Below are 13,841 nucleotides of genomic sequence, written 5' to 3' on the forward strand. Positions count from 1 at the left end.
CATTGTGGTAACAAAAAAGATTTAATGTTTATAAATAAATTCAGTCTTTCAAGGTAGTCTCTTTAAGAGTTATATTGTCATAAGTACTACCATCTTTCAGAGTGATTCTGAAGTTCCTCTTATGATTCAGAGCCTGTTTTGTCTTAAGTGGCCCAATACAAAGAACAATAGGAGGTTGTTTGTATCCTCATGCCTGGAAAAGGCAGACAGTGTTCACTTTGAATCCCAGTGAGACCCTAAAGAGCTGGAGCTGCTTCTCACTGTATTAGTCAGGATAGCCCAGGTTATGCTGCAGTAACAAACAGCCCCCAGATCTCGGTGGCATAAGACAGCAAAGATTCTCTTTTTTTTTTTTTTTGTTCACGCCATGTCGCATGCGGGATCTTAGCTCCCCGACCAGGGATTGAACCCGTGCCCCCTGCATTGGAAGCACAGAGTCCTAACCACTGGACCACCAGGGAATTCAACAAAGATTCATTTCTCATTCCTGCTTTATGCCTGTGGAGAGTTGGATCAAAGGTCAAAGGGTTCTGCTCATTTTAGTTAGTCAGGGTCCCAGACCAATGGGGCAGCCACCATTTCAAATGTATCTGATGCGTGCAGAGGGAAAGAGAAATCTAGAAGGTCTCTTGTCAGCAGTGAAATCTTCCACCAACATTCCACTCATAACTCCTAACTTTCTAAAACATGTCACATGGCTTCACCCAGCTAAAGGAACTGAGGAAGGGCAACCCTACCATATATCTGGAAGGCAGAAAGCCAGAAATATCCGTTGACCAAACAGCATTATCAGTGAGAGCCACAGGCTATAGGAGGAGGAGTGGGGGCGGGGGGTGGGCAGTGGCCCCTGCCATCGTCACTGAGGAGGGTTGGGCAGCAGGGCAAGGAAAGGTAGAGTAAGAGCACGAGGAAATCAGTCTCATTACTTCTGAACCAAACTTGTTTTTACTCCAGTACTGTTATCTGGCCTTAGCAGTCTAGGCTCTAAGTGTCTTCTGATTGTGACAATTAATTTTACCCTTAAAGAAGTAAAAGTTGCACCCCTGAAAATGTTAAAAAATAAAAAATCCAAAGGAAATTCCACAGAAGAAAAATTAGAAATGTTCCCAGCAATGTCAGCATCCCTGGAGTTGGTGTCCAAGCTCACGTGGCTCCTGCGCTGGGCAGACAGTTTTGACTTTGGCCTTAAGCTTTGTGTGTGCTTGTTAAAGGTCTTCACATTCCTACAGGATGCTGTGGTCTTGACCGGTCAGACATGAACAAGCATGAAGTGCATTTCTATATCTGATTTTACGATTAAGGAATGTGGACATTGCCCTCCCCCTTTTATTCTTTTACCATTGGGATATGTGTATATCTACTCAACTTGGGCTTTAACCCTTTGTGCCAGGTACAAAACATAGCGTTGGCACATAGTAGTTGCTCAGGGAATCTAAGTCTCTGGCACTTGTGTTAAAGTGTGTGGTCTGGGAAGGCAGCCCATAGATTCATTTGAGTACTCAGATATGGGATCTGGCTCCATGCGGTAGGGCCCAGAGCTGTGCCCCAGCTGCTGAGGAAGCTCAGGTCATCTTGTTTACAGAGGGAATGACTTCAGTTTGGGGGATCAGCCACTGCCCTTCCATCAGCCCCCTGCTTCTCCTTTGTTCTTTGCACCTCGAGTTTACCACTTCTCCCTTCCACCGTGCCTGGCCCACCTTCATTTGTGATACTGTATGATACTGCCTTGTTTACATCCCAGAATACAAGCTTACAGTAACAGGAGTAGCTGTCATTTACTGAATGGCCATTGGTAAGTGCTTTTCATAGCACCTCCTGTTCTCAAAACAACTCTGTAAGGTAAGTTCTATTATTCCCAATTTATTAAGGAGGAAACTGAGTCTCGGTGAGGTCATATAGCTTCTCTGGTTTTTCATTTGCATCTGCTTGACCCCCAAACCTGAACTTCCCGACTATACTGGGTTGCTTCCCTATCTTTCTTTATGTTATTCAGTATAAGATGCCTCCACTCCCCTCCCCATCCCAGATTTGGTGGTTTTATCTGTTGTCCTCATGTTTTGAGTAATATCAAAATTGAAACATCCAAATTGAGGATATGCCATTTTATTGTGTCTCTCGAACACATCTTTTTTAATTTGATGATTCTATCATTCATCCTTTTTTTGAGAATATTTATTTGGTTGCGCTGGGTCTCAGTTGCGGCAGGCGGGCTCCTTAGTTGTGGCTCACCAGCTCCTTCGTTGCGGCACGTGGGCTCCTTAGTTGCAGCATGTGGACTCTTAGGTGTGGCATGCATGTGGGATCTAGTTCCCTGACCAGGGATCAAACCCGGGCCCCCTGCATTGGGAGCATGGAGTCTTAACCACTGTGCCACCAGGGAAGTCCCCTATCATTCATGTTTGTGATGATCTTTCCACGTCTGTTGTATAATAGCACTCTTTTTTTTGGATTAAGTTGGAAAAATTTTTGCCATATTTGAGCTGAAAAAGAGCACAGTGTTATTGCCCTTGTAAGTCTGTTCTGCATGCTTTTGAAGAATTGCCTCTTTTCTCCACCATGTAGTTTGAAAGCTTAAGCTGTTGGGATCTTGCCAATTCTGGCTTCTAGACAGTTTCTCTTTCTGATTGTTGGTGCTTGTACATCACAGAGTTGTGAATGCCTTTCATGGTTTTCACATTTACCTTTTCATCACTACACCTCAATGATGGCACCTAGAATATATTCCAGACACTCAGTTAAGATCTAGAGGGTTTTGCACCATGAAGTCACTGAAGTGATGCTGAAGGTGGGGTGTTAGCATTTGTGAGGGTTGAGCCAATGCCAGTTAAGATTGCTGAGATGGCCAACAGGCACATGAAAAGATGCTCAACATCGCTAATTTTTAGAGAAATGCAAATCAAAACTACAATGACATATCACCTCACACTGGTCAGAATGGCCACCATCAAAAAACCTACAAATAATTAATGCTGGAGAGGATGTGGAGAAAAAGGAACCTTCCTACATTGTTGGTGGGAATGTAAATTGGTGCAGCCACTATGGAAAACAGTATGGAGGTTTCTTAAAAAACTAAAATAGAACTACCATATGATCCAGCAGTCCCACTCCTGGGCATATATCTGGAGAAAACTCTACTTGGAAAAGGTATGTGCACCCCAATGTTTACAGCAGCACTATTTACAATAGCCAAGACATGGAAGCACCCTAAATGTCCAGCAACAGATGAATGGATAAAGAAGATGTAGTATATATGTACAATGGAATATTACTCAGCCATAAAAAAGAGAATGAAATAATGCCATTTGCAGCAATTTGGATGGAGCTAGAGATTGTCATAAGTGAAGTTAGTCAGACAGAGAAAAACAAATATATGATATCACTTACATATGGAATCTAAAAAAAATGATTTAAATGAACTTATTTGCAAAAAAGAAATAGACTCACAGGCAGAGGAAACAAACTTATGGTTACCAAAGGGGAAGGGCAGTGGTGGGGGGAGATAAATTTGGAATTTGGGATTAACAGTTACATAGTACTATATATAAAATAGATAAACAACAAGGCCCTACTGTATAGCACAGGGAATTATATTGAGTACCTTGTATATAACCTATAATGAAAAAGAGTCTGAAAAAGAATACATATATTTTTATATATGTGTGTGTGTGTGTGTGTGTGTGTGTATACACACACACACACACACACACACACACACATACATATATATGAAAAAAAAGATTTCTGAGAAGCCTCAACTGTCCAATAATTGTTGTTGCTGCTTACTCCTGGGAGGTGATGAGGCAGGAGCTTCAGGTGTGGGAGACCCCAGCTGTCGTCCCATGGACGGCACTGGAGCAAAATGTTTGATGGCTTCGTCTGTCTCCTGCGGCTATTTCCCTAGGCACAGTGTCAGGAGCTCACACAAGCCAGTCCAGACTTTGGAAAAGCTGAAGCTCATGGAGGTGACAGGTTTTGCACTGGAGGAGTGCGTACCTTCTGTGACATGGAGCACAGGCAGGGAGTGCGCCCCGTGTGGGCCATCCCTATGCTTGAGCCCGAGTGGAGACCCCAAGCGCTAGCCTAGAAGACGGGCTGGGACTCATGGCTGTGCCCCCCATGGCTTTCCAGGACAGTGGAGAGTATTTTAATCCCTTTTGCTCATGAGTCATAGGGATATTCAAGACCCTAACACAAACTTCAAAGAGCTGTAAGCATGTTTTCTAAGTCCTTTTTGGATAGTAAGGCAATATTTGTGATGTCCACAGAAAGAAAATTCACCAGTAGAGATCTGAACTAAAATTACTTGTGCTCATCAGCAATTTGTGAAGGCGCAGAGCGCTTGTTCTGAAAATAGAACAAAAACACACATCCAGTCTGTTCTTAGCTCTGTTCTTAGCTTAGTTAATCATACTCTGAGAAAGCCTGGGTTGCTGTTCAGGTCCTTTGAGGGTAAGCAACAGAGATGTCTGTAAAAGAAACATCATTTACTGAATAGCCTCCCCGTTTCAACTCATTTAGCTCACATCTTTTTTTCTTTGACCAATAGATGCCCCGATAAAGCAAATAGAAATGACCTTACAATATAGGGGAGGTGAGAGAAGGGAGATAGAGGTTCCAACAAGAGGAACCCCTCTTTTGAAGCCCCACTTGCTTTTCAGAGCATTGAAGAACATTTTAGAAAAGTTTTATTTGGAGACCCAGCTATAAAACTTAGAATAGTTAATGTGCCTCATTGACTGTTCTCGCATCTACGCATGTATTTTTACCCACAACGTTCTCAAAGGGAAATGACCTTCTGGTGACCTCATCAACTGTGTGGGAACCCACCTGGAGAGGTTACCTGGGGTCCTGAACTAGCAAAAGCTATTTCTTTGGGGTTGATTCTGGCATCAGAGTTAGCTCCTCTTTTGATGGCTTCATTTTTACCCCGCAAAAGATGGTTGACAGTAACACCCATCATTCTGTAAAGGACAGTTTTTGAAATGACAGCTAAAGCCTGTGAGAAAGTGAGAATTTTTATGACTTATCACCGAAAACTTAGATTATCTTAGAAAACTGAAAAACAGCTTTGGAGAGAAGACAGAAAAGTTTGGTGACCAAGCAAATTAAGATTATTTTCCGGAATCTATTACTTGGTATATTGGAAATTGGGTATCATGTACAAAGCTACATAAAAGAGTATTTTTTTTCTCTTGCAAGGATAATATCACAATGCTTCATACAATGAGTATAAATAAGAAAATATCCTGGTCCCAAAGCTCAAGCAAGACAGACCATCTTCATTTTGAAGGAATCCCTGGCATTCCTTGTCCATAGGAAGACCTGCATATTCTCCTGCTGAACAATTTTGGAGCCTGTGACCTTCATGTGCATTATAAACGTATTTTCCCATGTTGTGTAGTTGTCTCCACTGTTATAATCTTAAAGGATGCATGTATAGCCCAGGGAAGTATACTCAGTATTTTGTAATAACCTATAAAGAGAAAAGAATTTGTATATATATAATATATAAATATATAATTATATTATATATATAATAATATATATATATTCCTCAAAACCTACCTTGAGATCAAGCATTGTCTTTTTACTTTCTTTCCTCCCTCTTTGGCTCACCTTTAGCAGTGGGCCAGAGAAAAAAACCACAGCGGTGGACCATGAGACCACAGGTGGTTTGGGGAAGTACAGGATGTGGGGAGACCCGTACTGGTTCGTGCTCTACCGTGTTCCAGGTGCACCTCTTGGACAGATATCTTAAACTCTTGGCTTATGACTCCCAGAGATCCAGAAAATAGATCAGCAGTGGCTCGGGAGGTGTGGTGGGTCCCTTGCCCTGGGTCTTCCTTCAGCCTGTAACACGTGCGTGTTCTCTGCTGAATGTCTTTGCAGGAGCCGTGAACTTCCTGCGTTCTCTCCTGGAACCAGATCCTGTGAAGAGGCCCAATATCCAGCAGGCACTGGCGAATCGCTGGCTTAATGAGAATTACATGGGCAAAGCGCCATGCAATGTCACCTATCCCAACAGGTAATCAAGTGCACACAGAGGGACTCCTCCTCGGGCAAGATGGGGCCTGTCTTACGAGCCCCTGAATAGTTCTGGACAGGAAGCTTCACGTGATTCAAGCAAAGGCCACGTCTTCTCTTGGCCGCCCTTCCCCACTGCACACACAAGAGGAAGTGAAGGCGGGGCTGGCCCGTGTGGCTGTGCAGAGTGCGCCCTGCAGGGGGCGCCCGGCGGAGGGCGTGCGGGCGCTGAAATCAGGCCGCACTCCCCTTATCAAACCTGCTCCCGAGGGCGTGCGTTTTTCCAGAGCAGCACCTCTTTCTAATTCACACCAAGGGACCGTGTAGACTAGCTATGACCTGAGTGAGTGTGTGTGTGTCTGTGTGTGTATGTTTGAGTGTGTGTGTGTGTGTGTGTGTGTGTGTGTTCCACTCAAGAGCTCTCCTGTCGGCATCGGGCGGAATCCAGTGGAATCGCCTCTCTCCCTTTTCAAACCATCCCCCGGGTTCCTCTTCTGCCACTTCTTTGCTCCGATGTTTGTTTCAGCCCTAAGTCCCCTGCCCTGAAATGTTGGGGGCAGAAAGAAAAGTCAAGAGCTGGAGTCCTTTGCTTCGGGCCGTGTCTCCCTGTGCCATTTCTGTGAGGAGGAATCTTTAGGGAAGCTTACAGGCAGGAGTCCACAGGAGTCCTCAGGTATCACTGAGGGACACCTCATGATGGCCCACGTGTCCCCATGCGCGGGTGTCGAGTACAGATTTGAAAGCAGGTACAGGAAAACATTTCCTTGTACTTTTCCCTACTCATCTGACATATTGTTAACTAGCCCGAGTGGAGGAATGAGGACCCTCCCCTTGGTGACTTTAGAGCCAACGTGAGGACCTATGGGTCCAATACCCCCCAGGACTGGGACCTACCTTGAGTCCCTTCTTTCTTCAGACCTGAGTGGCCTGCGCATTCTAGATCTGAAGCTCAGATGAAGACAAGAGAACCACTGATGAAGTGGGACAGGTAGAGCACTGACAGGGCAGGGAAGAGGTGTCTTCTGTGATCATATCTTCAAAATGCCCAGGAAGGTCTGGAAACATCCACCAAGACTTATGAAAGTTGCAGCACTGACTTCTCCAAGTGAGATGGGCAGGCAGAGCTCCGTCTTGGGGAGGAAGTTCTAGAAGAACTTCAGGGGGTGTGGGTGGACGGTGCTGGACCCGCCTCCTGGCTACTGGGCCACATTTGCACTCACCATGGCCATAGATAGCTGTCATCTACAATTCTAGCATTTGACTTGTGGGAGGTAATGTAAACAAAGTCTAGGTTACTTAGGTTACCAAGGGAACCTGGAAATAGACTGCTGGTTTCCAGTGCTGGCTCCGTTTGAGCTAGTACCTGAAATAGACACCGGGAATATTAGCCCAGCGTGAGACGGAAAGCAAAGCCGAGGCGCCATGCCCCGTCACCAGGGCTCATGCTGCCTGGGACGCCCAGGTGTGCTCTCTGTAAAGGAGGAGGCGCCGGTGGCAGCCAAATGGGTCATTAGCCTAATGTAATCACGGTCTAAATGAGCAGAATCAATCCACTCGATGCAGCAGCTGTTAAAGGAAGTGAAGCCACTGTTGAAAATACAGTCCCCCCCTCCTTGCTGACCACATCTTCATTCACAAAGATTCAGGCCCAGGCATCTCATTTTGTAGCTTATAAACAGGCTTTTGTAGATTAAAACTTAAATTCTAGTAACCTATACTGGCTTTGCCAGGTGGGTCATTTTTGCATTTGGACTTGGTCAAAAGCAATACAGGCTGCACGTGATCTAGTTGGGTAGATTGTAAAACCGGTTAAGAGCTTGTATATTAAGGAAAACGGCAGCTGAATGTCTTTTGTTTAGGTAAGGTTCGTTACGCATTTTATACTAGAGGCAAATCAATGTCCAGTTTTTAAGTAATGAAACCAGAAATCGCAACTATTGGAAAAGACACGAGTTATTTACAGTCTTTATTGTGAAAAATATATAATGCAAAAAAAAATGTGCTTTTGATGATGAGTTTTCTGGTTTTACCAGATAAAGGGAATAAGAATATGTGACCAGGGAAAGGAATAGTTTCTTTATAAAGTCTATTTTATAGCTTCCCAACATTCATAGCCCCAGATTTAATTATTTTAGATGTTGTCAATGTTTTACTTCTGGGAAAGAGAGAAAACAAAGGTCCTGTGTTTTATATCACTCTTCTTTAAAGCCTTCTGTTAATTTGTTTGGGCCTCCAAGTTGATATCCCCATGAGGCAAGAGGAAAATGTCTTTAAATGTAAACTCTTTATAATAAATGTTCATGCCAGTTAGTCACAGATGTTTGCTGTGTGCCAGGCGCCCCTCCCTGTTCTGGGAGCAGACATTTTTTTTAGAGCCGACCCTGGATACCTCCTTCCTGTCCTGCCTGGGCCTGGACACTCTCCCACACCTCCAGTTAGCTCTGGAGATGAGTGGGAGGGAAAGCAGGTCATTGGTTCACAGGACGGAATTAGACCAAAGTGGAATAAAATTGGATTTAATGCAAATTTACTCAAAATTATACCTAGTGTTCTGGAACATTTTTTACCATTGTCTATCTCATCAAAACTTGGAGAGATACGTTTGTTCTCTACATCTGTGTCTCAATTTCTGCCCTGCAAACCAGTTCATCTGTACCATTTTTCTAGGTTACACATATATGCGTTAATATACGATATTTGTTTCTCTCTTTCTGAATTACTTTACTCTAGATTCAGCTATATCTCTACAAATGACCCAATTTCATTTCCTTTTATGGCTGAGTAATATTCCATTGTATATATGTGCCACATCTTCTTTATCTGCCAATGGGGGAAAGCGGTGGGGGGGAGGGGTTGGTGGTGGGATGAACTGGGAGATTGGGATTGACATATATACACTAATATGTATAAAATGGATAACTAATAAGAACCTGCTGTATAAAAAATAAATAAAATTTAAAAAAGAAAGAAACTTGGAGAGATAACACAGGTTCAACAACTGATACAAGAGAACACTAAATACATGCATTGCTTATTGAAAATGTATAAAATATTACTCTCAGTCGAGAGCCAGTCCACAGTCTACGTTGGGCAGAGTTCACCTGATTTGGAAGACACGGGTACAAACGGCAGAGACGGGGTGTCTCCCCCTGCTCATTTTCTTCCTCTCTCCTCCACCCCCAGCCCCACCCTGGTGGCACCCCACACCCAGAGCACCATCCCTTCCAGGGCCTGCTCCTGGTAGGGGGTGGGGCCATCCATGTGTAGCTGTGGGTGATTGGCCAGGGGTGGGGGGAAGGGTCACAAAACTCATGATCTGATTGGCTGAGAGGTGAGGCCGTGAGGCTGTGGTCTGATTGGCCAATGTCAGTGATCTCATTGGCCAGGAGTGAGGTCAAGCAGCAGTGGTGTCACTGACCTAGGGCAGGGCTGCTGGCACGCGGTTGTTACCAGATAGTTTCAAACAGTTGTGCTTTCTGTGTTAAGTGCTTGTGTCAATCTTCACGTAATTGTATCCTTTTTAAACAAACGTTTTTATTTTTAACCATTAATCATACCAACCATACTCCAACCTGCTTTCTAGAATTTGTGATTTTGTAGCCAACAGGAGTGAGGAAAGCAGATTTTGTGGTTTCTTGGACACCTTTTCTTTGGACGGCACTTAGCCAAATAGAGGGAGAGCTGACCTAGGTTGCAATGGTCAAGAGACCTAGGTCTGCCCTTGCTGCCCCTACTAACGGGCCTGTGAACCTGGCAAGTCGGTTTCCTCTTCTGCACCATTATGGGGTTATACTGTGTGGTTTTTCCTACTGTTATGGTTCTGAGGTTCCACCAGAAATGTCTTCAGACTCTTTGGCGGTGGTTACAGAGCTCTCTAGCCAGATGTGCTCGCCTTCTGCTCACAGAGTACCGTATTTGCATCTCTCTTAAGGACTGTAGCACGTTCTCTCTGATGACACACCTCCACTACCAACACACATACTCTGTATGCCCCTCAGCCTGTTTTTGTGTTCTCCATATCTGCCACTTCTTGCCTGTGTGTCCCTGGGCAAGTTACTTCCCTGTTGTGGCCCTCAGCTTCTCCATCTGTAAAATGGGGATAATAATGGTACCTACTCAGAAGACTGTCATGAAGAATAAATGAAGTTATTTTCTCTCTTCCCCACTGGAATGTAAACTCCCTGAGGCAGGGACTTGTTGAATAAATGAATGAATGAATGAGTGGTTAAATGAATGCCTGACGTTCATTTCTTTGGCATTTTATCCCAAGGAGTTTATCTTCATAATACTCCTGTGTAGAAGCTTTAACCTGTCCTCTGAGAGCACTTTACTTTACAGCTGAGCCCCAAATCCTCTATTTGTGAACTGTGAACTCACATTGTTCCTTCAAACACGCTCTGGGCTGTCTCCTGAACACCCTCCTTTCCCAACTCAGCTTCCACCCAACCTAAGTGTGGGCCCCACCCCAACTCCAATAAATACATTTTAAGGAAAACATGTCAAATTGTAAAGAAATTTGGGACAACTGGGGAAATTTGAATATATTCTAGATATCAGAGAATATTAAGAGATTACTAACAGTTTGTTGGGTTGTTGATGGTATTGTGGTTCTACAGAGATGTCCTTGGTTTTTAAAGATGCATGTCGAGGTGTTTAGGAAAGAAGATGTCATGATGTTTGTGATTTAAAATACTTTAGGAAAGAAAGGAAGGGAGGGAGAGATGGAGGAAGGAAGGAAGAAAGAGAGCCAAAGTGTTAACAACTGGTTCAACCAGGAACTGGGTACACACATAAGCTATTAGACTATTCCCTTTTCTTTTCTGAATATGTAACTTTTCATAATAAAAAGTCAAGTGAGGGCTTCCCTGGTGGCGCAGTGGTTGAGAGTCCGCCTGCCGATGCAGGGGACACGGGTTCGTGCCCCAGTCCGGGAAGGTCCCACATGCCGCGGAGCGGCTGGGCCCGTGAGCCATGGCCGCTGAGCCTGCGCGTCTGGAGCCTGTGCTCCGCAACGGGAGAGGCCACAACAGTGAGAGGCCCGTGTACCGCAAAAAAAAAAAAAAGTCAAGTGAATGAATGAGTGAATGAATGGACTGATTGTTCATGAGGGGGCGTGTGTGTGTGTTGTGCGGGGGGGGGGGGGCGATTTCTGTGCTGTCATGTTTGTGAGCATCGCTAAGGAGGCCCTGGAGCCTCTCAGCGACAGTGGAGAGGTGACTGGTTCTCTGTCCCTCCGCCCCGCAGGATTTCCCTGGAAGACCTGAGCCCGAGTGTGGTGCTGCACATGACGGAGAAGCTGGGCTACAAGAACAGCGACGTGATCAACACCGTGCTCTCCAACCGCGCCTGCCACATCCTTGCCATCTACTTCCTCTTAAACAAGAAGCTCGAGCGCTATTTGTCAGGGGTGAGTGGAGCCCCGCCGTGGTTTTCTCTGCTCTCTGTGGAAAAACGAGCTCTGACACTTGAAGTGTTTCCCAGTTACTGACACTTGATCTGAGCTGTTAATTGAAACTAATGTGAGGCTGAGTTTCCTGAAGGTGGGATACAATAGTAGCAAAACCTGCTTCTCAGGGAGCACTTTTTATCTGAGGTGTTTTAAAAATATTCTCCCACAGAGTTAAGCTCTGGGCAGACTCGTGAGAGATTCAAGCCTCTGTTCCTTTCAGCTTCTTGTTGCCTTTTTGGCTCTGTTTCTCTTTTCTCCTTGGGGTCCCCACTTAGATGCACTGGGGCTTGTGTAATCATAAAAGTTGGGGAGCAGAGCCCCTCAAGCATTCACCTCTAAAGCATGGTAGATGAGAAAGCCACTATTTACATTTACTTCTCTAGAAAACAAAAGTGAAACCTTGGCCCCTTCACTCAGTCTGGGCATCAGATAGTCCAGGTGTCGCGTGTGTTGAAGATGAAGGAGGTAGAGCTGGGAGCCTGTTTTGGACCATGGTACCCTCATGCTTTGGTCACCTTCATCCTTCCGCCTCATGAAGTTCATACATGCCTGGATGAGGGAATTTACATGCTTCAGTATGTAGTTTTGACTAAATCAACTCTTTCCAAATGGACAATGGTTAAAAAAGAATTCTGCAAAGAAAACTGGATCCCAGGCAGTATGGATTCTGCATATCACTTCTTCTGTTTCTCCTACTCAGAATGGTGAGGACTGACCAGATCTAACAGGAAGTCAGCCAGAGAAACCTGGAATTGTCAGGAAGCCCATCTGAAATTTGATTTCATACCCATTCCTGAAGGATGACCTTCACCTTGCCTGTATGGCGCCTTGAGATCAGGTTGTATGGGGTCATCACTGTTAGGAAGACGTTTAGAATCCAGAGCGTAAAGAGGAACTTCTAGAGTTTTCCGTACTATTTAAAGTCATGTGATAGCCCGATATCACACAACATTCCACTAAACAATAGGCTTACAAACCTTTTATGAGGTTTTTACATTAAAGCTAAAGGTGAAAATTCACCAATAGTTGGGGAAATGCTGTTCTCCCTGATGAGGGAGAAAATGACCAAAATCATGCCCAGAAGACAGCATGATCAGAATGTGTCTCTCATTAGCAAATGGATTGGGGAGACATCTAGAAAACATTGCCGAATAGATGAAGAAGCTTGACGGGAGAGTTGTTAAACAACGGAACAAAAGTACAGATGTTTCGAAGCGGATTCAGCTTAGGCTATTTCCTAGATTTGGCTTCAACGGGAAATGATCCACAGAACACCTTTTTTTTTTGGTGAGCCACCAAAGGAATGATGTACATGAGAAGAAACATTATAGTAAAAGGCATTTAAAAATAAGAGCAATGTTATGGGGGAAAAAAACGTGCTCCAGAAGCAGTGATGGGACAAAACTTCAGAAGGGAACAGATATGCAGCTGGATTTCAGAGCCCGTGTCATGGTCACGGGAAAGCTACTGCAGGAGAGAAGTGGAGTTCAGAAAGACTGGACCTTTGATACATAGTATGTTATTTATATCATTTTATTGTGTGATAGGAGGGATTAGGAAATTCCCTCACACCAGAGGACAGAGGTCCTCTGTTCACCGATGATGATAAGCTTAAAAGACATGTTAGACTTGAAGCCATTTCTCATTTCTCTTTTATAAGAAGACCATATGTCCTATATTTCTTTCTTATCTTATCCTTTTAAATTCCTATTTTATTGTCTATTTTATAATGTACACGATATGTTAGTACAGTACATGCTTATAATTTATAAATAAATGTGCACATCTTGTAGATGCCTGCTAACAACTTTTTTCACTCATATGAGCTCAAGGTCACACCATTTAGGAACCACCATGCTAGGGACAAGTAGTTCTGAAGTAAAAGGAACAGAGGAGGGTCACACGCTGATTTTCTTTTTGAAATGATGAATGTTGTTCAAAAATTCGTTTTAAAAAATGTTTCCATGAAACTGACTCTAAAGTTTATGATTTCACATATTTAAAGGATGACATTGCTACTTTCCTGAGTGAGCTAGCAGATTCAAACATTCTTCTTTTGGAAGGACCAGTTTTCTGGATACTGATCAATAAGATAGAGGGGCTTTTGTTTTTAAAATAGTTTCTTTCCTTATTTAAATTATATTTTTTATTTTTGTCTGTGTTGGGTCTTCGTTGCTACGCACGGGCTTTCTCTAGTTCCAGTGAGCGGGGGCTACTCTTCGTTGCGGTGTGAGGGCTTCTCTTATCGCGGAACACGGGCTCTAGGCATGCGGGCTTCAGAATTTGTGGCACGCAGGCTCAGTAGTTGTGGCTCACGGGCTCTAGAGCGCAGGCTCAGTCGTTGTGGTGCACGGGCTTAGTTGCTCCG

At 44.2% G+C, this 13,841-nt stretch overlaps 1 protein-coding gene across 1 annotated transcript in view; it reads left to right on the forward strand.

Moving 5' to 3' along the window:
- The window catches only part of HUNK (hormonally up-regulated Neu-associated kinase), a gene marked incomplete at both ends in the record, with an annotated part of 110,337 nt that overhangs the window by 80,410 nt on the left and 16,086 nt on the right, over positions 1-13,841 (forward strand). The window contains 2 exons of the mRNA XM_082655599.1: positions 5,890-6,025; positions 11,269-11,431. Of these exons, the coding sequence (XP_082511725.1) occupies positions 5,890-6,025; positions 11,269-11,431 (299 nt within the window). The remainder of the gene's footprint in view (positions 1-5,889; positions 6,026-11,268; positions 11,432-13,841) is intronic.

The sequence above is a fragment of the Grampus griseus genome, assembly GCF_964374135.1.
Source record: "Grampus griseus genome assembly, chromosome: 5".
Lineage (NCBI taxonomy): Eukaryota > Metazoa > Chordata > Mammalia > Artiodactyla > Delphinidae > Grampus > Grampus griseus.